This window comes from Falco peregrinus, chromosome 5 (genome assembly GCF_023634155.1).
Source record: "Falco peregrinus isolate bFalPer1 chromosome 5, bFalPer1.pri, whole genome shotgun sequence".
In the NCBI taxonomy this organism is placed as follows: Eukaryota; Metazoa; Chordata; class Aves; order Falconiformes; family Falconidae; genus Falco; species Falco peregrinus.
In genome coordinates this window covers 108,773,490-108,800,364 of record NC_073725.1, presented here as the reverse complement: position 1 = coordinate 108,800,364, position 26,875 = coordinate 108,773,490, and the positions used below count along the sequence as shown (strand labels likewise).

General features: G+C 43.4%; 1 protein-coding gene across 5 annotated transcripts in view; it reads right to left on the bottom strand.

The window, feature by feature from the left end:
* Window positions 1-26,211, bottom strand: part of STAB1 (stabilin 1) — a 57,849-nt gene extending 31,638 nt beyond the window's left edge. Inside the window, exons 1-20 of one of the 5 annotated variants that reach the window (XM_055805836.1) lie at window positions 26,124-26,211; window positions 24,893-25,044; window positions 19,069-19,205; window positions 17,471-17,586; window positions 16,176-16,261; window positions 15,008-15,077; window positions 14,031-14,126; window positions 13,471-13,587; window positions 12,535-12,731; window positions 12,189-12,322; window positions 10,542-10,669; window positions 8,732-8,823; window positions 7,319-7,441; window positions 7,154-7,201; window positions 5,606-5,752; window positions 3,663-3,725; window positions 2,596-2,709; window positions 2,143-2,196; window positions 722-802; window positions 263-421 (exon numbers count right to left, since the gene is read on the bottom strand). In XM_055805836.1, the coding sequence (XP_055661811.1) occupies window positions 263-421; window positions 722-802; window positions 2,143-2,196; window positions 2,596-2,709; window positions 3,663-3,725; window positions 5,606-5,752; window positions 7,154-7,201; window positions 7,319-7,441; window positions 8,732-8,823; window positions 10,542-10,669; window positions 12,189-12,322; window positions 12,535-12,731; window positions 13,471-13,587; window positions 14,031-14,126; window positions 15,008-15,077; window positions 16,176-16,261; window positions 17,471-17,586; window positions 19,069-19,205; window positions 24,893-24,973 (2,043 nt within the window). In that variant the 5' untranslated portion in view covers window positions 24,974-25,044; window positions 26,124-26,211. Of the gene's footprint in view, window positions 1-262; window positions 422-721; window positions 803-2,142; window positions 2,197-2,595; window positions 2,710-3,662; window positions 3,726-5,605; window positions 5,753-7,098; window positions 7,202-7,318; window positions 7,442-8,731; window positions 8,824-10,541; window positions 10,670-12,188; window positions 12,323-12,534; window positions 12,732-13,470; window positions 13,588-14,030; window positions 14,127-15,007; window positions 15,078-16,175; window positions 16,262-17,470; window positions 17,587-19,068; window positions 19,206-24,892; window positions 25,201-26,123 lie in introns of those variants that run through there. The other 4 variants (XM_055805835.1, XM_055805834.1, XM_055805837.1 and 1 more) reach the window with 4 other exon arrangements.
* Window positions 26,212-26,875: the final 664 nt, after the last annotated feature.

Genomic DNA, 26,875 nt, shown 5'->3' with positions numbered 1-26,875 from the left:
ACGGCAAGTGTATTTCTGAATCAAAGGCAAGATGGGTGCAAGGAAAGAAGAATCTGCAAGAAACATCTGCTGGTTGCCAGGAGAGCAGTGCCAAGTGCTAGCAGAAGAAACATTGGTGGTGCTGATACTGCCTAAATTCACATCAAGGGACCTCTCAACGAGAACACATTTCCCAAATGCAATTTACACAGCCTTTTGTCCCTCCGGGTAAGTGTGGGGTCTACAGCAACCGTTAGCGTGAGAATGGAAGAAGCTCACTTACTGTCACAATTTTATGTTGCTCTTCATTGCATCTGTGAGGCAAAATGGGAATTATTGAAGGAGGGATGAAGATGCCATCCAAAGTATGAATAATACCATTTGATGCCACAATGTCTCGCATGTTTAAGGGGATCCCTGACTCATCCATCAGAATTCTTCCCTGATGCAGAAACACAAATAATTTATCTGCACTTTAGCCCATTACATTGTATCAACTACATAAAGCCAACACAGAAAACAGACAGCACACAACATCAAGTGCAACCACACAAATGGTCAAGCCACTTCGTGGAGTCACAGGTTGGATAAGAAGCAAACCAATTCAATGATCTCATTTAAGTCTAGTTCTTTAAGTAGAGGAGGAAGCACAGATGGGTTGAAACCACATTGTTCAGAACCACATCCAGACTTTCTCCTTGCACAGGAGGGTTTGCCCAAAAGGGGTTTGATTCATACTTACATCTGCGCTGATGTTGATGGTAACTATCTGGTTAGACATAGTAACAATGTGTGGCATCATTATCAGTTTCTCTACAGTCACCTGTAAAAACACAAGGAGACAGTATCACAAAAAAGCAAGATCATTTCAGTAGAGCTTACAAAATCCTTCCATGGTTCCCACCACTTGAAAAACATTCTAAAGCAGACGTGACTTCAACATTTACATTTCATGTAAATACCTTAACCGCAAACAATCGGACATAAGGAAAAACAAGACTTTGAATTGTCTGCAATACCACAAACACAGTGCTGGTGGCCACAGTGCTGGAAAGGCATGAATAGTGTCTTTCAGTAATACAGCTACACGTAAGGTCAGAATAATAAGGGGATTTTTGCAGGACATGGTCAATAAATGATGAAAGCTTGGCCAGAAGCATAATAGGAAATACATTTTGACTTAAAGCTTATTTCTAAAGGCAGCAAAAATGTAAGCTGCAGATACTGTATTGAGAAACGTGATTTGAGAAGTTGTAAGAAAAGAACCAAGATAAATTGCTACTTTTGTGTCCATCAGGTTACTAAAAAGTAGCTCAGCTTGTCACCATGTTGTATTCATTGACTACGTTTTGTCAAAGTGCTGCTTATTTTCTCTATTGGCATTAAGAAAATCACAAGGACTGACATTTCCTTCTCAGTAAAGAATGGGAATAATATTGATGTTTCTTAATGAAGGACATGACATTATACCATAATACTTGAGTATTCACTTCCTCCGCAGGTTTTGTGTCTAACTTTAAACGTTTATCTTGTTTATTATATAAGGGAAAACGTCTTGCTGGTCCACTGCATTGATTTTATTTACCCTGCCATTATAGTACACAGCAATGCTGGTGCAAAATTGGCAGTACTGGGTCAGAGCACAGGCTCACTTGCACCAGTTCTCCATCTCTAACTTTAGCTACTGGTGAAGCCCAAGGATTGAGGAAAAGCAGAAGGAAGTTTGGACCAATTCTTCGCTTGGCTATAGCTTTTGTATTGCTGCTATTAGTGTTTTAGGGGAACTGTAGGCTGGAGAGTTCATAATTAAGGTAAACTCTTAATTAATAGTTTAATAAATTAAAGTGATAACAAAGAGCATTTGCCTGCAGCAAACTGCCAGACAATATTTCCATTGTAAAGGCCATCCAACTAAGAGGAACCATCACTCCCAGGAAACTCAAGTTTCGTGATGGAAGAGCACAAGCTGTCCCTTTCAACAACTACTTCCATGGTAAACTTTTTGCCTCATCAGATCCTGAATCACATTTCTGCTCCTCCAGGAGAGTCCAAGAAGCAGCAGCTGAAGTCATCAACCCTCCGACCTCTATGCCAAACAACACAGTTGACAACATGCTGGCTCGAAGGACCCCAATCATGTGGAATTAGAGCTGCCTGCCTTACCGCTGCTGAAGCGTAGATATGATGTTTCACAAGTTCCTGAAGCTTATTTATGCCCTAAGGAAAGAAGAGAACATAAGAATTGGATAACGTGTCACTGCTCAGGGGTAAGAGGAGGCAACTGTATTTTCTTTTAACCAACGACTGACAGTGCTAACGTATTGTAACAGTGAAATCACTTGGCAAGTAAGTTCCTTCATTTTCCCCTACCCAAAGCTGGGGTGAGGAAAGAAAGCCAAACATCAGATTTAACCAATCTGGTTAACCATAGTTCTCATTTCAGATTCCATCAGCATTCACTTCTTTCTCAAAGCCTTACAGAAACAAAGACATGGTTCAGCCACCCCCAGGAAGAACAACTTCAAGCAACGATCAGATACGCTGCACAAGCCATTCCAGCACTGCCTAGTGCAACACAGTTCGCTCAGGATGGCTTCAAGTACTATGAGCTCTCACCTCTGTGAAAAGGTAAATAAGCCTTCCATCTCTCAACTTATCCACACCATCATTACTGGGTACAAATACAGTAAAGGGGCCTGGTCCATCCAGTATTGCAGGCAGGCCGCAGTTCTGCAAAAACAATAAAAGATTTCATCGTGGATCTAACACGAGTTAGCGAAGGGGGGGTCTATCAGGAAGGGAGTGGAAACTAAGCAACCCACTAGAGACCGAGCTATTGAAAGGCGAATGTATACAAGAGGCAACTGGACACCAAGGATAGGTAAGTAATATAACAAAGGCATAAATGCCACAAAAACATAGCTTAGACAATGAAGGCACTGGTGTGAATACAGCCAATTTGAACGAGGGGGTGCTGGGCTAATGCTCCCTGCGTGCTTTAAACACAAAAGTACACATACACAGACTAAAACCGTATCTTTTTGCCTGAGGAGAAGAAAAAGAGAATCAGGTCTATAATCACAACTGCAGTTAGTGAGATTTGTAAACAACTAACAGCCACAGAGCTGAAAACAGGCAGGCCAAGACTGTTGTGAGCAATGCTAGGGCAGATTCAGATGACTCTGATGGAGAGAAAGGAAAATCAGTCTGTCCCTGGTGAAAATACTAATGCAATGAACCCTGGGCAGCAGCCTCAAGGGTTTATAACCTGAAAACTGCTTTTATTCAACCCCTCCAAAACAGGTCGCTACAATCTAGCTTGGCATGGGTGGTCATGAAACCTTCACTCTTCGTTCGGAGAGTGGTCAAGAACTAAACATGCTTTGGAGAACAAACTCTCCAGGGGAGAGGGGAAAGGGAGGTGGGGAAGCAGATGGAAAAGAGGCGTGTATGCTTGCTGCTTGTGCCAGATCCCCTGTAGATGTGAAAGCTCCAATCTTTTCCATTAATTTGCTTATGTAAAATACACAAAATAAGAAATTACACAGAAAAAAGCATACAGAAAGCAAGCCAAAGCACTGAGATGCATTTAAATGTTATTCAAAAATTTCCACAAAAATAGTAGCGGGGTTTTCAACAGCAGCAAGGCCACATCTTCCTGGGGCAGATGCAAACATGCTCACCTCCAGTATAGTTTCAAATCTACTGAAGATCTCCATTGACGCAAGGATCTCACCAATGGTTTTCTGCAAGAAGATACAAAGAAGAATAAAATGCCTGGGGCTGAAGCAAGGTCTGAGCACATACTGGAATGCCCTTGGCCAGTTTATGTTTGTGATTTGGATGTAAAGGTCTACAGGAAACCATCATCCTCTAAGTCTTCAAACCCTCTATATTGACCAGTTGACCTAGCAAGGACTGAGCCTGCAGCAACCTAGGCACAAAGCCCTTCCGATGCACAACAAACCACATTTTCCAAGGTACCATGCACTTGAGCACCCTTCTGCTTCCCTAATCCCATCTGCAGATCACATTAAATGAAGAGGCAATTGCTCACTATCAGTAAAACTAGAGACACGCTACTTCCAGTGATATACAAATCAGTTCTGGTAGGCAGTGGAGCTGCTCTGTCACCTCAAGTGTCCCTTTGCTTTGAGGACAAGAGTTCACTCTGCCGCCTGCAAATGAGCCCCACCACTGAGAAAATACAATACATACACATATTTGTGAAAACACAGAGGAAATAGATGCCTTCCTTTTTGCCACATTGCCCATGAAGACAAAGGTAAAAGGAGGAATGTCCCTTCAAGAATCAAAACTTGTGAAGGGACTAGTTTGACCTTTATTTGCAGGAATCTGCACGCTTTTTGGCAGAAGGTGCTTCCCGTAGAACACACAAAGGCACAGAACGTTATTTCCAAGGGACGCGAGTACAAAGGCTTTTGATGCCAAAAATGGCTGACGTGATCACTAGCCTTCATTGCAAAGCCAACATCACAAGGGAGTGTCAGAAGTCCAGAGAAAGACATGCTCTGCAGGGAGCTCTCTTACTGTCCTGCCATCCCAAAGTAGCTGCAAATCCTTCTCCGCAGGTACCTGAGTACACAAACACAGAGCTGCAGCTCCTCTGGACCTCAGACTCTCCTTTTTGGCAAACATCCTCATGGAGGTCGTAAGACTGAGAGTATCTTAAGTGACAGCAGACAAACATCAGTGCTGGGCACAATTTAATCCATATGAAAACCCAGAACATGTACAATTTATACGCTATCCTCAGGGCACTTCAGCCATGTGCTACTAATACTCAACACAACATTCCAGCTGTTTTTTAAACACACAAAATAAACCCACGATATTACACAGTCTATTTTTATAGATTAATTACAACAGTGTAAAGTGTAAACTATTACCAAAATCCTACCAAACCCAAGAGTTTGTGTCATTCTCTCAGTAACTTGCAAGGAGGTAGGAGGTAACAGGGCCTGCTTTCTGCATATATAAACAATATAAAAAAGCTCAGGCATATCTATGCAGTAGATGTAGCAAAAACTTCTCTCAGCTAACAGGGAAAAGTGCTTAGCAGAACTTGAACCTGAAGCCCCTCCCCAGTGTCTTAAATTCAAGACATTACTTCAAAATGCAAAAGTCTAATGATTATTTGTCCTCATTTTAAATATTTTTACTGTAAATACAAATTTTTGATTACAATTTCAAAATGCAGCACAGACCAATTAAAGAAAATCTTCATTTGATTTATATGTGAAAAAAGCTTTTTTCGATATTTATCCTGCAAGATACATTTTCTGTAAGATACAACTGAAAAAGAGCTCATCTGCTATGAAGGCAGTGACCTTCCTCATAAAAGCAGAATTCTCTGTGCATCCAAGCACTGTAAAAGCATCACTGTGAGGTCTGTATCAGGTTTATGTGATGCTGTTAGCTACTTTTAATGGTACACTGACATAATAGTGCCCAACAGGCTTTATCAGGAGCTAGAAACAAAATAAATAACCTTTTCCCTTTAAATAAAAAGCCTCACCGATTCAGAAATTTAATGATGAAAACAGATTTTTTTGAAGTGTTTATTCCACTGTCCCATAAAGAAGAAATACAAACGTCTGTGTACCTGTGGGTTTCTGAGGTTGTCAGCGCTGGTTTTCTTCCTTAGGGTGTTAACCACATGCATGATGCCATTGGCTGCTGGTAGGTTCGCTTGCAAAACATTGTACAGTTCCCCTGGCAGGTCTTGATATCGAAATGATTTGATGTACGTCTGGATAATAATAATAATAATGGGTTACTTTCTTGTGGTATATCTGCGCTATCATAATAGAGCTATAAATCATTGCTCCCTTCAGTGTTCTCTGCCTATGGGTCAGCAGGATGAAGGCACAACCAGAGTTACTCTGGAGAAAGTAAATTTAAGGGGTGGCCTGGTGTAAAATAAACATCCCGCCTCTACTTGAATTTGGGTAACGTTTTGATCCTGGAGGGGGGGGGCTTTTAAGTTTTACTACAGAAAGACCTAATCCAGGACAATCAGCTCTAGAATTAAGTTCGCCTGAGTATGAACAGTGCTTGATCCCAGCTCGGGATCACAAAAGGGTGCCCTGACCATCAAGTTGCAGCTGCATCTGTCTGCCAAATACAAGGAGAGAGGCACAGTGCCTCCTGGGCAATGCAGTACAGAGTTTGGAGGCAATTCTGTAACTAGAGCTTTGATTGAAACTTTTATTGGTTAATAACACCAACAAGGAGTCTTCGTAACAAAGCCAAACCAGTCAGGCTCACTGAATTATAAGGCACGTATCTGGTCCTTCCATACCGTACACAACCATGCACCGAAGCTGGGTGTATGGAGGTGTTCCAATGGTAACCTGCAGACTAAGCATCTCAAGATACTGGTGCTGCAGCCATAATCCAAGTTCAGGCAACCACAGCTTCCCTGTGCTTTTTATTTCACCACATGCATCTCTTGAACTCCCTGCCCTGAACTTCAGTTCACATCACCGAGGATTCTGGCTGAAACAAAGGAAGGGGAGGGCAGACTTCCCAGATCAAAAGACTCCTGAGCAAACAAACAGGAGAGAAATTTAAAAGGAGCATCGACAAGCTCAGTTCGGATTCCCTGGCTCTAAACAGTGCTTTGTCCTTTTGATGCATGCAGGGTGCATGTATTACAACCTAGACCTCAGGGCCAAGGCTGGATCCTCAGAGAGGAAACATATGGCTCTCCCTTGGCCAGCCGTGAGCATGCATGCAGGAAAAGTGCAGGATGGAGAGAGAACAGTGGATGCTGGAAAATATGAGTCAATCGGAAAAGGGAAAAGGGATAAAAAGCCTTCCATATCAAAACATAATGATGAAAAACCCTTTGCGGGGATGACTAAGAAAAATAAAATAGAAAGAGGGGAAAAGGGAAACTGGAAGAGAAAATATTCAGCATGTGGCTGTGTCCAAATACACCATCTCCAAGGAGAGGCATTCAGTCTGAAGAGAGACTTTGCTGCCTCTTCCACATAGATATTGCAGCTGCTAGCAGTGTAGGGAAAAGGTCTCTTCTCTGGAATACACATACAGACCAAGGAAAGACCATTCACAAGTCAGATTCTGACTAACTGGTTGTCTGCAGGACAGGAGAAGTGGTTGCTTGGGGTGTCTGGTCTTAAATCACCTTGCTTTGGACTCCACAAAGGATCTTGTTGTTCTGATCGCAGGCAGGCTGATTAGAGAAAAAGGTTTTCTGGTTAAGAAAGTGCACCAAGGAAACCCTGCTCAACCTCCAGTCTGTCCTACATGAAAGCAACGCTCCAAGACTTCAATTCAGGAGATCCTTTACCTGGCTACTGAATGTTAGCTGATGTCCTGACAAGGTCCACAGAGTCTTGGCTTTTACCATGTCTTCTATCAGATGCAGACCAGGAACGATGTGCATTCTGCACAAATGCTCAGCAGTGGTATCCTTTGGGGAATAAAGACCACGTAAAGAAGATAAAGGACATGTTCTTTCAAGAACCTCATTCACTGAAAGAGACATAACATTACCTTTCTCCCAGCTAACACATAGAGGAATTCTTAGCATACAAGACCGAGCTTCCCCTCTTCATTTTGGTTCACTGGAGCAGCACTGTGGCAAGTCTTTTACTTCTGTGTATACGTTCAAACACAGGCAGACTGATTAACCTGCAAGTGACCTACTTCAGAGGAAACCGCTAGAGAGAAACCTACTGGACTTGGACAATATAAAAACTATCTTTGCATGCTCCAGATAATAAAACTTGCTGAAGCTCCCCATACAGTATCTTTGGTTATGCTGGACCATGTAGGTGGTCTAAGCTGTTGAATATACATTTAGTTTCTTCCTTTCTTTTCTGTGCTTTCCATCACTAGCAGTTTTTTAAGACATTGGAAATGTAATGTTCAAACGGGGTTGGTCTGTACGGATTATTTTTAAGGCATTTACCTTCTCATAACCAACTGCTAGCTGCAAGTTAGCTGCCACCTGAAACACAACAGGCACCTTGCCTAGCACGCAATTAAAATCCCTACTGCATGAGCTCCAACTGTGCTGGTTTTTAGCTCTGTCCTGGGAAAACAGCTTATGTACCCTCTCATCTTAATGATGGATAGCCTGGCTGTGGGCTTAACTGTGCAAAAAACACCGCAAAAGAATACAATTTAACTAATAAATAAATAAAAACCCCCAATATGACCTGCAGGACCTACTTGCTGAAGCTTAGAATTCTCAGACCTTTGTCTGGGTTTCCATAGCAGTTTTCTCCAGCCCTGCCATACTCGCTGTCCCCATTAATAAAATAAGCTCTTCTCAAGAAGCTGACACCATGGCCACAGGCCCAAAATCCAATACTTTGATGCAAATCTCAGCCCCTTTTGAAAACCCCACCCTCAAGCAGTGAAAAGCCACCTAAAGTTTTGAGAATAGTCACAACCAGGAGGTTAGAGCTTTAAATGAAGACTGGGTAGAGAAACTTACACTTCCTGACATTAAAAACAGACAAACTCTGTCAATATTGTAAAGAGAGACAGAGATTTTAAAAATAATGCAAGGGATACAACATCCTCTATGAAACTGTAACTTAACCAGACAATGAAAAGTCTTCCCAAGAGATTGCTTCTATAAATACTGCCTTTCAAAGTTCCTCTCTCGTGTGCCCATCAGTTTTTTACAGGCTGCAGAACTCAGGCAGGAAAGAATCCTAAGACCAATTTTGCTAAAACCAAAAAAACTTACGTTAAATTCCATTTTGTCATGAACCGGAAGAAGGGATGGTACAAAGACTGTGAAAGGCCCGTATTTAGTCAGCAGTGTGGAGCAACCAGAAGCTGTAAAAAGAGTGGCAACGTGAAGTAGTTACTTGGCATACGGTTTAACTCCAGCAATAATTATTCCTCTTGTTAACAGCGCAATCCAATCTACACATTTTTGGCCTGATGCAGGTAACTAGTACTTGTTTACAAGGAATAAGGAGGAGTTTTGTATTTCTGTCACAGCCCAGCTTGGCTGCTATCAGTTTTAAGCACTTGCCCACAAGATTTCTGAAGGATCGCTGGTGACTTCGGTCCACTTTGAATCACTGCTGACATTTGCAGAATATTCATAATAATTTTCCTCCCACATGCTTACTGCCTTGTTCTTGGGCCAAGTGTCCTCTGTCTTCTCCTTGAAACAACTAGTTTCTGGGTGTAAACAGGATTTATCAAGACTAAATACTTCTTGAGAAGCTGCTATGAACCCACAGTTGTCAGTCCTCACTCGATCATCGATGGCCCATCAACAAAGGTCATTAGCTCTTAAGTCCCACTGCATAGGAGTTAGGATCCCAGAGATCTTCATGCGGTTGCCAATAGCACAAATCGTTATGGAAAACATATGCAAAAAACAAGTGTTGGCAACAGTGATACGTAGCAGGGAGGGGTATTCACAAAAGCTAAGCTGAGCTTTGAGCCCTATCTCTATGCTCCCATCAAGTTAGCAGAGGTAGAGAAGACTGTGTAGAGGATGAGTTGGAGAAGGTATCTAACATAAACATGCTTTGATGGGAGCTAAAGGGTTCTTATTCTTTCCTTGTATTACAGTGAGGCAAAAATTAACCTTTGTGGATATCACTCCCCGCACCTGCAGTACCTGGGTTCTAAACCAGTCTGCTACCTTTGCAAAGCAACTGCTCACTCAGAAATTACCATGGTGCATAGAATAAGGCCTTTTCATCTCCATAATTGCCACTCACACGCGCATGCTGGCAAGAAGGCCATTTAAGGGCTTAGTAGATGTTCTACTAAGTAGAGGACCCATGGCACACCAGTCTCAAGCATCACCGCTCGAAGAACCAACGACACTTGAAAGAGTGCTGAGCCTTCAATACAGATACTTGCAGGTGGAGGCACACTGGTGGTTTGATACAAACAGGTTTGAATCACACTTCCAAGGCACGTTTTCCTTCTTGTGCAGATATGGTACATCCTTCACCAGGACTGTCAAATACCTAATACATTCAGCCACAGTACTCTCTTTAACAGTCTCCTCAACTGACAATCCAGAACTGGTAATCTGAGTTTGGAGATGTGACATGTTTAATTTTGTAGAATCACAGAATCATAGGCTGGTTTGGGCTGGAAGGGACCTTAAAGACCACCTTTTCCAACCCCCTTGCAGTGGGCAGGGACAACTTCCACCAGCCCAGGCTGCTCCCAGCCCCGTCCAGCCTGGCCTTGGGCACTGCCAGGGATGGGGCACCCACAGCTGCTCTGTGCCAGTGTCTCCCCACCCTCACAGTAAAGAATTCCTTCCTTTCATCTGATCTAAATCCACCCTCTTTCAGTTTAAAGCCATTACCTCTTGTCCTATCACTACATGCCCTTGTACAATGTCCCCTCCAGCTTTCTTGTAGGCCCCCTTGAGGTACTGGAAGGCTGCCATATCATCTCCCCGGAGTCATACACTGAAAAATAGTTCTATTACACTGAAAGGTTTCGAGCCTTTTCTGACACACTCTTGCCCCCACATTTGTCCCATTCCCCCAAAAAATTCAAAAGACATTTACCAAACATCTTCCTGGCGACGTTTAAGTTCCTAGCAAACCTTCCTCGTGAATTATACCGATTTATCTCACTCAAGAGATCTTTATAGCAACTTCTCCCATCTCCAATCTCCCCTTCTTTACACACACAGCTAAGAGACAAGAATGAAACACAACAAACCATCATAAAACAGTTCCCAACATACTCAACAAATATGAGTAGAACATGTCGGTATCTACACTTGAAAGACAAATCTCAGCTTTAAGGTGTAGGTAAGAGCTTAGTAACTTCTGCCTAAACTAAGTGACAGGAAAAAATATGCACACTTCTGGAGTGCAAGCAAATTTGGACCTACTCGAAGAGGATGAAGATGCTTTCTCAGATACAATCAACATAAGGATTGTCTGCTCTAAAGTTCAAGGTACAGATAGCCACGATATAATTATCCACACCTTTCTAACTAGATATTCAGCATCAGACAATTTGAGGTAATCCCTAAAAAGCACAGCCTATGTGAAAATCTAGCAAACAGCTCCAATGTGACCCCTCAGCTTCAGTGAGAAGTGCCAGCTCAAGCACATCAGTTAGCTACGGTTTCTCTTAAGACTTAATGAGGGCCCCAGTCAGGCTAATGACTTTTCCAGAAAAGCTTATCTACATGTGAAAATCTTTGTCCTGATTCACACGGATTTATAGTCATTACTCAGAGACTACTTAAGATCACTGGCTGATAACCATGTTTTTTCCCGTTTGGGTTTTGTCCAAGAAGTATCGGCTCTGCTATTTCTGATTCAGGGATGCAAAGACATGCAACACAGGGGAGGGATCTGACGTTACTCCAGTGTCAGAGGGCTGACTGCCAGCTGCTGGGGAACAGACATACTAAGGCAGGGACTGTGCTGAACACCGCGTCCTGCACTTTGCTAGCGTATCTTCAGAAAGGGAAGCGGCTGTGTTTCAGTTCTGGCCTGAAGCACACAGTGAGCAGGTGGATGCTAACAGTTTTAGCAGCACTGGAGAAGGAAGGGTCAAGGAGGTGGGACTGCTCTTGCCCTCTTCAGTCTCTCAGGGAAGCTCCACCTTTTCTTGGTAACACACAAAATCCTCGATGAAGCTTTCTCTGGTGTTTGGGAGGCCATTATGCAAAAATGATCCTAGACCTGGCAATATTTCCCATCTAAGGGGTATCAACTTCTAGGTGTTTTGCTTCAGAGGACTAAATGAGGTCTGGTGTTTCTTCCCTCAACTTCCCCCTTCCCTGTCAATCTGGAAGCATTACTTGCTTACAGGTCTGAGTGGGAGGAGAGATAAAGACTTAGCCCTCAGAATCACGTGAGGGCAAATGGGAGCAAACAAGTCACACATCTCCCTTTTAATAACTGATTACTAACTGATAATACCCCACTGCCACCACTATCTTGGGGAACTAGGTCTCCAGTTCACACCACAGAAGGCTGCTGCCCTAGATTTAAAGTGTCTTGTGACATGACAAAATTTACAATGACTGATGTAAAACTCTTTACTTTCAATGCACTTGTTACAAACAGGCTCTTCTCAAACGGTGGCTCTAGCCCATTCTCCTCAGTTAGCTCACAGTTTCTTCGAAATTCAGCTCATCCAAACTGAGTTTCCATTCTAGCTGCAGAATAAGCTTCTTTAACCTGGCTTACCTAGGATTCCCCTGGGAATCAAGCTCACACGTGGAAGTCACATCACAAAAATACTGCCGACAATCGTTGGGAAATACAGAACACTCAGATGAAGGAGTTCTCCTACGCATCCCAGGCTTGCAAACACAAGATGCCTAAGGGAAGGCAACACAGTGATTATAGAACTGCATTCAGCATCTTTTACAAAAGAAGTTACCTTACAAAAGACATGTCTGGTTCCCCTTTGCAAAATCTAAGGTGAGGACAGCAGATTTGACCAACACGATGGTAAGCTCATTTGAAGAACTTGGCACCCTGCCATTTTTCAGACCCTTACAGGTTGCTGACATGCCGTTATTGCCCTTACCTCTCCTGGACGTCTGTAAACACAAATGGTGGAGTTTTCTGGGCAGCCTCCATTGCTGTCAACACAAGGGTTTATGGGCTGGCAAATCTTCCCATCTCCTTGAAATCCTTCTTTACAGGTACATTGATTCTTTTGTGGTCCAAGAACCTTACATACGGCGAAGGGGGAGCATGGAGAAGCAGCACAAGGATCCTGAGCTGCGGTTAAAGAGATGAGAGGTGAGAGTAGCCAAATCCCTCTTTTCAAAACAGACTTACTGCAGCACAGCAGAATGCAAAAGGCCTGGAAAGAATGGACTATAAGGAATTTATACTACTAAACTTTTAAAATTTCCCAGAAAATAAAATAATTTCAGACAGCAGATGTTTTGGGGTTTTTAATCTGAGGAGTTTGGATGACACATTCTTCATGTTACTTCAGTAACGGAAGTGTGAGTGACAGAGGATGCTTGGATTTACTTCTGAATTTCCATCATATCTGAGGATATATAAAACTGCAGTTGGGTCAGCAAAAACTGCAAAAAGCCAATGAAAACAGAGGTATCCACAGCTAGCTAATCACATGCATATCTAATTGACTTTCTTTTAACAAAACCAATTCGCACACTTAAATCTGAAATCAGTGAAGAAATCCTTCAGTTACATACCTTACTATTTAGACTGGTACAGACTCACCAATATCCCATTGTCACAGTTATTTAGTACATACTTACAAGTGAGTGCTGGATGGAACCTGCAACTCTTAATTAATTTCTTGCTTTCAGGACCAAGTGAGAAGAGACCCAAAAACTTAGCCCTTAATCTTAAAGGGGTACCTAAAAAACAGGTTCTTAAGCCTCTGCATTGTATTCACAGTGATCAAATTCATCCAGAGATACCAGTGCAATAAGATTTTTCCAAACAGAGGACTATTTAGGGTCACAGAGAAGTTTCTCACCTTGGCAAGTGCTCCCACTTTTTCTGTAGCCCAGCTTGCAGTCACACATCGCTGTCCCATCCCTTACCACACATTCGCTGTTGGCCTCGCATGTCACACCTTTGCAAAGGGGAAGCTCTGGAATCACACAGCAAAGACAGTTTCCCTTTGAGCATGCAGGGCACTGCCGGAAGGTACAACTTACCTTATGAAATATCTGGAAATGAAGGCAAATGTGGTTTCCTGAGGCCCCCAAGTGGGCGCAAAAGCCAGGGGATATAAGCAGTGCAGACAGTTTTAAATCACTGGCAGCCTGGGTAGTCGAGTCCCACAAGGCTTAGAGAGAAGAAAGGACCTGTCTGGTTTCCAGAGAAAGAACAGAGGCACATAGAGATGGTACATCTCTGCCACAGCCATGGAGTGGGCACCAGACCCTCTGTCTAGATCTGCAGCGCTCAGATCATCTTCCCTCTGCATTCCCAAGCTATTCGTTGCTCCCCAGCTCCTTTTGGGACACAAGCATCCAAGCCCGTACCATAGTTTAGTACTAACAGGCCCTCTACAGCTACCAATTTATTTACCTTGGTCACACCTGGGGCCAGTGTAGCCTCCATAGCACGTACAGCTTCCATTGCCAGTGACGCCGCTGTTGCATTCCCCGTGCACGCAGTCACACACTGCAAAGGAAGTCCAAGCAAACCTGACATTCAGCTACAAGGCAGTACATAAGGATTCAGGCATACGCTGGCCAACTGCCCTGGGACTTGGCACCCTCATTTCCCACCAACAATCCACAGCAAATGTAGCTCCTTTTAAAAATTGGTCATGCCACTCAAAGCTTACAGAGGGCAAACCGCATGTCCTGGGCTCAAGAAGACAAAGTACTACCCTGCAAGAGCAGCCTTGAATGCAAGATCTAGAGCAGCTTTTCAGCCACGTGTTTTAACTTCCCACTTCTCTAAGTCTCCTGAAGCCAGCGTGGAAGGAACCAGAGCCTACCACATCTGCAAGCCCAGCACTGGTGTCATTGTGTGAGCACAACCAGCAAGATCACACCTATCTCACCTGTGTGGATACAAGGGAACCAGGAGCTGGACAAAAAAGGGCTCCTTTAACAGCCAGGCTGCACTGGTCATAAATCGCTTCCAAAAATGCCATACATGAGAAGCAGCACTGTGTGTATTAATTCTGTAGAGAGGGCAACAAGGAAGAAGCTGGGAGACAAGTGGAGCAGTGTGGAAAAACTGGGAAGTGACTGTGGGTTGCTTCAGGGATGTAGATAACAGCCTGGCTAAAAAGAGAGGAAACTGGGATAGTCCTGGTAAGGGGAGAGAGATTTACAATAGGAAAAATGGACTGATCCGAGTGAAAGACAGAATCATTTGTCTAATGGAACAGTGAAGGGCACAAAGACAAAATGCCAAGACACCTGCTATTGAACGCTGCCAGCTGGCATGCTCTCCTCCTCTCCAGCACCCTTCCTCACTCAACCACCCCCTCCTCCTTCCTTGCTTTCAGTTATTTTTGTGGAGGTTTCACTTGAATCAGTCATTCTTACCTGACTGACAGTCTGGGCCAAAACGATTTTCATCTCGACAATTCTGGCAGGCAAAACCACTGTACTGCTCCTAGAAGGGCCCCAAAATGTCCCAGGTGTTACTTTTTCCGTATCATTGCACTGTTCCACACATTGTTACAGTTTAAAGTCTCTCCCTGTTTCTTATTTTCCGTGACAGCTGAAGCAATACAGTGAAGAAAACTGCTATGTTCAGTGCTATATTCAGTGCTATTAATAATAGCAGTATTAACCAGCCCCCATGGCAAAGATCACAGTGTGAGCTGACACAGAGGGCGTGCAAAGTGCCAGCAAAACTCTGGCGGGCATTGAGTAAGCAACATCCTGATCACAGACAGGAACACACCAGCTGGCTTCTGATACCTCTGAAAAGGGAATATGGAATTCACTAATGCCAACAGGACTTCTGACATTGATTTTAGAGGGCGTGGGGACCTTCAGCATATATTTTAATTGATATAAGGTGACTTTGAGTTAGATCCAAAATCAACTTTTCCTAAAGAAGGGACCAAGAAGTAGGATTTTAGCTCACAATTACATAATTAAGGATACTGTAACAACATGAGTTCATAAGAGAAAGTTTCAAGTTTCACACATTAATTAAGGTAAACATTTTAGAATCACTGTTCTATATGACTCAAACGTGCAGGAATTGTTTATACTTTTGTTGTACTAAGTCTGGAGCTGTAAAGAAAAAAAATAAACATCTGTCCTAAATTCTATTTCTGACCTCTCCTGCTTTTCCTGAGAGAGGGTGGATCTGCCTGCCAAGGCGTGGGACCAGTTCATTTGGGAAATATATCATTCAGGTCTGGAAAAGGTGCAGCTCATTAAGAGGCAAGTATCTCAGGGCTTCCTGCAGCCACAGACAAGAAAGACACTGATTGTTTCTACTGATCAGAGGGTTAAATTCAGGCAATTCTGTCTTCATTTTTCCCTAGAGATCCAACTCCATACTCTCACAAAGAGTATCTTAGTGCTACTGTAGACCACACTGACCCTCCAGGAAAACCATAATGATGCTGGAATGACAGAAGCTGCTAATGTCCTTCCAGGCAGAAGGGCAGCCTTCATCCAGAGCATCTGCACCGATGCTATACAACTCCCTCTGACAAAAGCACATCACCCTCAGAATAAATCATGCACTGACCTTGCAGATGCAGGTCCCATTTTGCTGTATACCATCCAAGCATGTCCCATGGCCATTGCAGGGATTTTGAGATCCACCCGGACACTCTAGCAGGCAAGAGACAGACCAGGTAAGATTAGACTGAACCACCAGCACGTTATCCCCATCCCCTCTTCCCCCAAACTTTGCAGTTGTGCGAAAGCCATGGCCTCTTCACCAGCGAAGTCCCTGTCTGATTATCCAATACACTTAACACCAGCCCAGAGCTGGTCAATCTGGCAGGGAGTGGCACCAAGGAGCGATTTGGCTGCTATCTAAGAAAAGCCTTTTAATAAAAGTCTAAGGCAAAGTCCCAATGGGCCATAACTAACTACATTTCAGTGACAGCACTGAAACATGTTTTGAGGTTGAACCACTGCTGCTAGCATCAGTGAAAGGCGGTATCAAACATCTGAGGGCAGTTCTGAGGCTCAGGACAGACAGGAGCCTGCTTTGCAAAGACACTGAGCATTTTTAGCTCCCTCTTGACTTCACGAAAAGCTGCAAATGTGCTCAGAAAAACATGGTCCACACATCTTTGGAGTGGGGTACCTCTAAATTCTGGAGACTATTTCTGACCATTTTAGGCACATGATTCCTCTGACCAAGTTAGTTGCTTATTCAAACCACTTCGTGTGAGAACAGGCTCAAGCACCCAAACATCCTCCCATTTTCTGCAGGACTACAGAGTGCCTTTCCATACCCCAGCAATCAGTCAATCATACGAGAAGTGTTTAGCTTAGCAGGTCTTACTTTGGGATTTTTGAGACAAGAAAAACCAAATTCTTATGTACTTGGCATAAACCTGGGACAAAGTGGGAGCTTTGGGACAGTTATTTTCACCTTGGGTTGGAATTGCTAAGTATTTTCTGTGGCTGAATGGCTGACTAACTCCAGACTATACAGGAGGACACATGGCACACACACTGCAGACTAGAGGGACATCAGAAAGAAATATCTTCCTCTTCCTTTGGAAACTTTCTTAAAGAGGAACAAAAACATCCCTTCCCAAAAGCTTATTTTTAAAGAAGAGACAAAAGGAAGTTCCATCAAAGGAGGTTATGTTATGTGTTAAATGTAAGAGGATTCAATTAATCTGAAGGAGAGATTCCTTCCCCATTATATTCTGAACCTCCCAGACAGATAACGGGAGGCCTTGTGAGTGTTCAAAGAATAATTAAGATTAATCACCTCAATGCATATTTAATGCCTGCTACTAAAACTGGTTTGACTTATTCAACAGCTAGACAGCGTTATAAAAAGATGGAAAAACTTACCATAGCACTCTGTACCCCAGAATCCTGGACAACACTTTTTCTCCTCTATTTCCTTCTTACACATGTGATGGCACCCTGGCTGGGAAAGGGTATTTTCTCCTAACTTGACAGTGTATCTTAAAAAGAATAACCCAAAATTCATTATTACAGCACAAATATACCACATGCCTGTGGGAGGGTTTCTAAGCAAGCAGGCTGCAGCGCACTGCACTCTGAACGGAAGGAAGGGCACTCATTCCCTCTGCCACACACGCACACAAGAGTTTGCACTTGGGTTAATGTCTTCTCTAAGGATGCCCACTGATTTAATTGGTTATGTGAAATCTGTCAGCGGCTGGACATGAGACAGGACCTTCGGCAGTCTGAGGACATCAGGACAGAACCCTTGGATGCTGGAGGGTTGCGGGTTGACAGCACTGAAACAAAGTTAGGAACTCCTGGGTGACTCAACACTTGGCTTTGCACCTAAAATAACCTTGAAAGAAAAAGAATCTCCATGCAGGACTTGTCCCTTTCTGTCTTGCACTAAAGATTCTAGATTGAGATGCTGGAAATTTGGATATAACAGCTGTGTTATTCACAGATTCTATATTCAATCTTGGACAAACTTCTTAAATCCCCAAAAGAAGCATCTTCTTTTCAACCCTTCATCCATCACCTCTACAGCCCTTGGTGGCAGTGCCTCTTGTTCTGCACGTATGAAGTACAGAACTATTCTTGGGTCTGCCCAACAACGACCACAAGAGCAGATAACATCCAGAAAAGCTGCATACACTCACATTATTCTTACACTTCATTTTATTTTTGGCACAACATCCTTCCCCAAAGGAACTTGGAAATTGTCTCAATAGCACTGCTGCTTTGGCTTCAATCTGACTCCTACGTGTGTCTGTGCAAAAACTGCTACAAACTGCAAAACTGCCACAGCTATTTTTGAAGTATTTCGACAGAATAGTGAATCACAGAAAACAGTAGACAATGGAGCTATATATTAACAGTTAACATTCACTACTGAATAGATATGCAAACAATAATCTATAGTGTTTCATTTTCAAAAACTTCCTGGTTAATTCAGTTTTCCTCTACCCTTTTCCTATTAGAGCCATACTCAACAGAGTAAGAGCAAGGAACACATGAACAAGCAATTGTCATAAAGTGAACTAGGAAGGTAAAAAGTTCAGATGATTATTGCTGGAGGCTGGGAGGATATACAAAGGGAACTGTCATTACATTATTTTCTTACTAATCCACTACAAAATTCTGCATCTTAAACAGGTTTCTATGCTAGACAGACCTCTATTAAGTTGCTACAGGAGGATTAGCAAACTCAGGCTGTTTAGGGCAAGTTAGAAGTAATTTATCATGTAATTTGTTCTGTGTATACAGAACCTTATGCCCAGCAAAAAGTCCTTGGGATTTGGAAGGATACTAAAGCAACAATAATAGGGGCCATAAATCCATTTTCACGCATCTGAAAACCAAACTCCGTGGACCTTTAGAGCTCAAAACCCACGTGTGTTTTCCTGAAGGCATACACACTACTCCTTGCATAGCAGGGCTGCATCAAAACCTTAACATAGTTAGGAAATAGGCCTTACCTGCAGTCCCTCACTCCTAATCCTTGGGTGGTCTTTAACCAGCCTCTTGGACATAACATTTTAGGCGCTGCAGCACAAGCAGTACATGCTGTATTCAAGGTAAACATCGTCTTGATATTGCATCGCATGGATTTTAACTTGAAAAGAAAAAACAGAATGGAAATAAGCCAAAAATTAAATTGTTACCCTAGCCACTCATCTTGCCAACCTTTAACATCTTTATCAACGTTGCACCATTCTTTAGATATCACTGGGGAGGGCAGTGACCAGTGCAGCTGCTGGGAGGTGTACGACACACTCATATGGACTAAACCATCATGTCATGCTGCTGCATGCTACTTTGCTTGCATCTCAGCTAGAAGGCAATAGGGCAGACCACAGCTATCTTATCTTCCCCCTATGCCTCAGCAAAAATTCCAACCATTTCTAAAACAATCATAACAGTACACTGTTAATTTAAGCTGATCTTTTACAAACACATGGTAGTGGTATGTAAGGACAAGCCCTAAATTAATAACCCTTGCCAGAAGACACTGAATAAAAATGCAACACAGCAAACAAAAGTTTCTCTTTTCCATGCCGTTGATGCGATCCAGTTCACTGGTGGTTTCATTGCTGTTCCAGGGGTCTGAAGAACCAAATGCATTAGTTCAGTCTATTTCCCAGAACCCAGGAGCTGCTAACACAAGTATTTCTCAGGGAAGCTGTCTTTGAGAAGGTGCAGGGGCAGCTCGGGTGGTGGTGGATTAAAAGGAAAGGTGCTCTGCACCTCTCTGTCTACTTGGATGGCTCTTGATGTTTTCACCCTAGCTGAGAAGGGCTCCATGAACATTAGCAAGAAGATCAGGTAGGAGACTTGGATAATTCACATGGTTGGTGATAAATCCAGCACAAGCCCTTCCATCTAACCAGAATAACTTCACGGTTCAGGTTTCCTCACAGAGCTTTTCTGTACCCCTGTACCCACCAACCCTGCATCTCCAAAAGAAACACAGCCAGAGCAGACAAAAAAAGCACAGCCTCAGAGCAAATAATCATCACTATATGCAAACTTGTCATTAAAGCTCACAATTTTACCCCAAAAGTGTTTCCTTGAACTTCTGAACGCCTGGAGTCAAGCAACTGCATGGAAACCTCATGCTTGTTTTAAAAAGAGATAATGTTTTTCACCGATGATGGCAGAGAAAAGCTGGGAGGCACAAGCTATGTTTGCCCTGAAAGGTCACTGGGTGGAAAAAAATGCACACAGGTCACCACAACTGTGCCTCTACAGGCACTGTATTTTCTAAAAACAAAAACATTAGATCAAATTTTGGGAGGAGGCCTTGATCTGGGAATTTTTAAACCAATCCTGAACAATGCTGTTAATGCAGCAGCATTTCGGATCCCATCAGTAATCTCAGCTTTGCTTCCTACGAACTTAAGCCCAAATGCATACATTTGCCTCAAGGCAAGGGAGGAAGCTCATGGCTTCCCATCAGTTATCAACAGCTCAGGAAGGCCTTCCCAGATGATAGCCAGCAGACCCTGTCAGGAAAACCTCCTGAGAGATAACCCTCAAGTCCCAGGTCCACAGAGACATCTCCCTGGAATGGTTTTCTGACTCACACCCCCCTTCCCTCTGATTGGAGTTTTTGAGCTTTTTCCCATCTTCATGGATTCACCTTCTGCACCCATCCATGCAAGAATGCTGCCCAATGAAGAAAGTGATTGCTGTGTCTGTGGTTGCCATCCGCATGGATATTAACTTCTAGTTGTGCCTCTGGGGCTTTTCTTACCGTACAGTCAGCTTCACTTCCTTTGGTGGCAGAATCCCCAAGGAACTTGTCATGTCAAGGACTCCCTTGCTTTATAAATGGCACAAAACCAATCTGAGGTCCACCAAATCCACCTATCCACGTCCTGTGAGCACCAGCTTTACTAATTTTATCCACCGGGACAGTGGTCAGTTTTGCTGTTCCTTATGTATCCACCCCACGGGCACACAGTGCAGTTAGCGGAGATGTCTCCTTTTTCATGGAGCAAAACACGGCAATGCCATTGATGGGGTAGGGAAGAAGTCCATCCAACCAGTTGATTCAAGTAAAAATTAGGTCTACAGATCAAAGCTGGGCTTTTGAAATGAGCCAGCTGAAGCCAGGCACATGGTTCTGACAGAACGGTACATCTCCTGCCTTTCTAGTCCCATCAAATCCCAGCTTTAACCTTCACTGACACAATATCTCAGAAAGAGGAAAGGGAAGATGCCCAAGGAAGAAACACAGAGGTGGATGCCTTCCCATGAGTTATGATCTTAACCTTGTCAGAATTACCCAACAAACCTTTATCAGGTGTCTGAGCTACCCTATCTGTATGAAAAAGACCACACAAACAGTAGAGCACAAAACACTAAACTGAAACTCCAATCTTCTACTTCAGCTTTACTTTCAGACGTCAGGAGTTGGCTGTCAGACACAGCTGGGCCTTTAAATGTATTCTCTGTCATGGTGGTGGAGGAAGACACCATTATTCACACATTACTCTATTTTTCTTCTCTTTCTTTCATCAATATGTCTCCATTTCTAAATGGAGATGGACACCGGGAGAGAAGGGCTGTCACTCCTCCCATTTGGCATCTTTAATTACTTGCAGGTCTCTAAGACAAGACAGTTACTGTGGAATCCCCCCTGACCCTACCTTCCTAGGACACTTCATGAACTTTAGGCAGCTATCCAGTAAGATCTTCCCCTTTTTATAAGGAAACACACTTGTGTCAGCAGCCAGAAGCAGGAGGAAAGAGGAAGAAAACATCTGTGTGGAAAATAATTAAAAAAAAATATTTCCCTTCTTATTTGGGTGACAGAACTGATGAAGCAGTCATTTTCTGAAGTGTTTTGCTTCTTAGGAAAGCAGAAGAGGGAATCAAGGGACATGAAATTCAACAGTTTGGATACTCGAATTCTGGAAAGGATGAAAAATACATGGGAGTTTGAGTCAGAGGTGGCTCCTGGGGCACAGCCTCATGGAAAACAATGATGCACTGCTCCCTTGGGCTCATCTGTAACCACTGTTTCCAAGTTACAAGCCACTGGAGGGGAAGCAGCAAGAGGGAATGCTTGCCCCTGTGATGCCTGGTGGGCCAAGAGTCAGTGAGGTGCATGGTGGCTACATCTGTCAAGGAAAGGGGGTGAAAACGGTCCCTGTTCTGATCAGGTGATGTTGAGAGCCTGGACTGTATCACACTTTGGGAACAAAGCAACAGAAAAGGAAGACTGGCACTCTCAAGCAGCCCCAAAATTAAAGGACACTTTGAAAGCAGAAGACGTCTAGCTGTAGCTGAAAAAAGTTAAGACTGAAAGAAGTTAAGAGCCAGGGTGCCTCTGTCCATCCACACTGAGCTCTGCCTTGCCAGGGCTGGGCTGGGCTCTCTCCCTGCACTCAAACACATGCACGTGCAAGAGCAGCCACTGCTCTCTCTGCTTAGCTGAGACATATCTGAGCTTCTGGATGCTGCAGTGTCTCCTTCCCCCTCACTCTGACACAAAGGTCCCTTACTTCTCAAGTGCTCATATTTATCTTATTCCACCTCAAGAGAATAAGCTGGGGAGGTTTTCTTTGAAGGGCTAGTTTAATTCCCCTCATTTTCACCCTTTATCTTTTCCTCCTAAATCATAACACAAATCCTTCTGCATGGCAAAATCTCAAGGAAGAAAGAAAAACACATTTGGACGTCAGTGTTTGGCTCCAACAATCCTGGGAGTCAGTTCTGGAAACAGACATTATCTAATGAATCACCGAGTTTCCAGTGCATTTGCCCTTTACAAAACAGAGCTGTAGACACATGCTGGAGTCATTATAGTCACGCACCTTCCCAAGAAGTTCTCAGTAACACTTCATCTGAACAGACCGGTGGCTCCCGGACACAAACCCTTTGCATTTGTCCATGGAAGACACTTTTCAACATGAGGATGAACAATCGACCTCAGAGATCACTTAACACAAGATCAGCTGTTGCCCTGGGTGCTGCACACCACCTCAGCTGCAGAGTGCTGAAGGCAGGAGGATGCAGAGAACATTCCCCTCATTTCCCACCTGCCTCCATTCCTCCTCTAGCACAGCCTGGGACTGGCCTCCTCCCAGCAGAAAAACTTTCATGGTTCTGACATCTGCTGCATCTTCCCCAGCCCATAGCAGGAGGAATACACAACCCAAATCAGGCTAACAGATCTGCTGTCCTGTTTGAGCCATCAAATCAGAGACCCGGGGTAAGATCACTGAAAAACAGCTAGCACAAAATCTCTCTTGATGGCCCCTACAAGGCTCCTGCAGACCAGTGGAGGCCTTTTGTGGAACCACAGCACCTCTACTGGAATCAGATTCAATGGCCTAAATAGAGAAGATTTCATTAGACCCTTATTTTTCCTTACCTCCCATTGTAACCTTTCAAATGTTTACTCTCTTTTTCCAAAAAGAGGGAACCTTTTGGGGAAAAAACCTCTTAAAAGGGAATTATTTTTCCTGGATTAAATAAAGTGCTGCAGAGGTGATTTAAAACATTTCACTTCTCCGTGAGCAAGTACTCATTACCTGATATTTTAACTGTTTCATGCCAAGCCTGACATCTCAGTGATTACAGAAATCAACACAGCATCTCAAAGTGAAGAAACTGAAATTTCCACTTATACCAGCTGAAGATGTGAGCCCACGCCTCTGATCACACTACTATACCGGAACCCATCTGGCTGGAGCCCATGACTCCAGGCAAACAAAACTTACCAGAAGAGCCACTTCAGGTTCGTGCTCAGGTCACCTCAATGATCCTACAAGCCTACAGGTTCATGAAGCTCTTAGCTTATTTGTATGCTTATTCGTCATTTGTGGCCCTTTTATGAAAGGGTCTAGACAAAAGCTTCCACCCAAAGTTCTGACACTGAAGCATCTTTTCAGTGCTATGGCTGTTCCTAAATTAAGTCTTTCACAGGCTGACACGCACCTTCCTTAGCACAAGTCTGTCTGCTCCCCACTGGGCCCCTCTGTCATTCAAGACAAGACAACTCTGCCATAACTTGGGTCCCCGGGGAACAGGATTTCCAAATGCCCCACACATCTTCTGACTTTGTAGGACAGTTTATTCCTCCAACAGCAGGACGCAAGAAGGGCGATGGCAGAAGACAATATAGTACAAATAAATGAGTTCGAGCCTACCGAAAATGTGCTGCCTCACCATTGAGCCTAGAGTACAGATCTACAAAGGCATCACACATTCTTCTAGCTGCTGCTGCTAAACACAAGAACAGAGATAAAGGAATCAAAAGCAAATCAACAAACCTGAGACAAAATGAGAAGTATTCCACACTCTTCACTGGGGAGCTGCTGGGAAATGTACTTGAAACAAAGGTATTTACCCTGTTGCAAAGCAACAATTTGAGGAGATTTAAACCATTTTTTTCAGAAAATTCCTCTGGGAAACTTATGGACCTGTCCTGCCAGATGCTAAGCTCCCATCACATGTACTGAAAATAGTGGAAGACAAAGACGCCGAATGTATTCCTTTCATACTGCTACTTTTGCATTCAGTGCTGAACTTAAATACAAATTTAACCTGATCTAAAACTCAAGCAGCTCCTTTCAACCTTACTTTTAGTTCCTCAGTTTGGACTACACACATACCCACATAAGCAAAGAAGATGCCTTAGAGTCCTGAAGTTTAATTATGGATGCTATTCTGCATCTAACTAAATGTAAATGAAAACAGGAGTTTTGGGGAAGACTATTTCATAACATGCAACCGTCCAAATATGAAGAACCATTCAATAAACATTTAAACAAAGACTCACAGACTTACCTTCTGACTCTGGCAGTCAGCTGTGGGAGTGAAGCATGCTGCTAAGAAGAAAAACAGCAACCCACGAGGATGCATTTTCATGCTTTTACAGGCAGGACCCTTTCCACAAAGGGGTGGCGATAGAGGCTGCAATTTCTGTAAGATAAGACCGCCTACTAAGAATCAGATCCAAGACAAACCAGAGGTTAAAAGTAAACCGGGAGAAAGCATTTTCGCACTGTACTCTTTGGCTGCAAAGCCTTCAGAAGTGGATCTGCTACTTCTAGTATTATGTCTGAACCAATACCACCTTTTTCTTTCTTTCTATTCTTTTTTTAAATGCAGAAGCAGAACTCCTTAGTATAAGGTTTACTCAAAACAGGAACATCTACGGATTTCCTCTTACATATCAGTTCAAAACAGAAGGAAGGAAATCCTTAGTTTTCAACTAATTGGAATGAAAAGAGGTTAACTGTATGCTTAACTGAAGGCAAATCCAATGGGCAAACAAATACCATGAACTGATGAAGGGTAAGGTAATTTCCTTTTACCACTGATGTTACTATGTCCACACCACCTCAAACAGAAGGTAGACCTGACCATTGCCTACCTGCCTGTCCCAAAGCATGCACGAACAAAGCAATGTGAGCGACATGCTGTGCTTCAGAGCAACAATGTAAGCACACTTATCAACCAATCGAGCACTTTGGGTAGGCTTTGATATTTATTTAAAATGTTTGAATTTCTCAGCAACAAAAGCATCACGTTTTGCAGGTGCTATGGCAGCAATGGCAGAATACATAATTTTCCAAACACTGCTGACAGTCTGATGAATCCAAGGTGCACTTTCATACCACTCAGAATAGGAGAGTCCCAAAATGGGATTAGAAAAAATACATGCTACCCTGAGGTATGGTCTGCAATTTATTTTCTCCTTTTAAACATTACAAACAACCAATAATTGATTATTGACAGATTTTACATGGGCTTTGTCTCCCTATGCTGCTAAGAGAACCCGCTGTACTGAGCAGTCGAAGGACCATTTCTTTTAGTAACAAATCCTACTGAGCAATGAGGGATCTTTTAATTTTTGAGCCATTAATAGTACACGAAGGTGCCTAAACAAACCAGGATAGGAAGTTATTCTTGTGTTTACATGAATAGTTGGGACCATTAATATTTTTTTGCCCTCTGCATACACACAAAGATACACATGCTAACATATAAAGTATATAAGAACTGCTGTACTTACTAGTGCCGTTAATTGTGCTTTACCTCTTCCTCCATCCTACAGAGACAGCCAGCATGATGAACAGCCAGCACTACTTTATATCCTGCGCTGACAGGAAGCAGATAAGGCACACAACCATCCACTGCAACCCATGTAGAGAAGTACCAGCCCACAGCTCTATCTGACGACTCAGCCCCCTTGTCCTGCTCCAGGACAACTGCAGCCCTAGGACTACTGCTGCCCAAGAGATGGCAACTCTGTCCAGCTCAGAGGGTTCACGCAGCTCCAGAAACCATTTGGTACCCTGCAGATCTGTGGAACGAGGGAGAGGCGATGTCAAAGTCGCACATGGACGGTGGGGACATTCTTGCAGAGGGATATTAGTATGGAATCTGTACCATGCTTGCTTTACCTACAGTCATGGTAATAGACTGACCATGTAAACAGAAGAATGAGACTGCTTCTCTGCTCCATGTCACCTGTTAGGCATACACAGCTAGCACAGGCAGCCTAGAAGGATGCTGACTGCTTGTTGATGGATTTTCCAAGAGCTGGCTATATGACATGGGGATTAAGCTGCCAGTACTGGGCAACCACGGGGAGCTGATAAGCTTTTAGAGTGAAAACAGCTTACCCTGAGGCACCTGAAGAAGCATGGGCATCTTCAATCAACCTTCAGGCCCTTTTCTAAATGGCTCAACAGTGAAAATGGTACAGGGGAAAAAGGACACACAAAGACTGATTTGAAGGCTTTCCACTGCTGCACTGCTGCT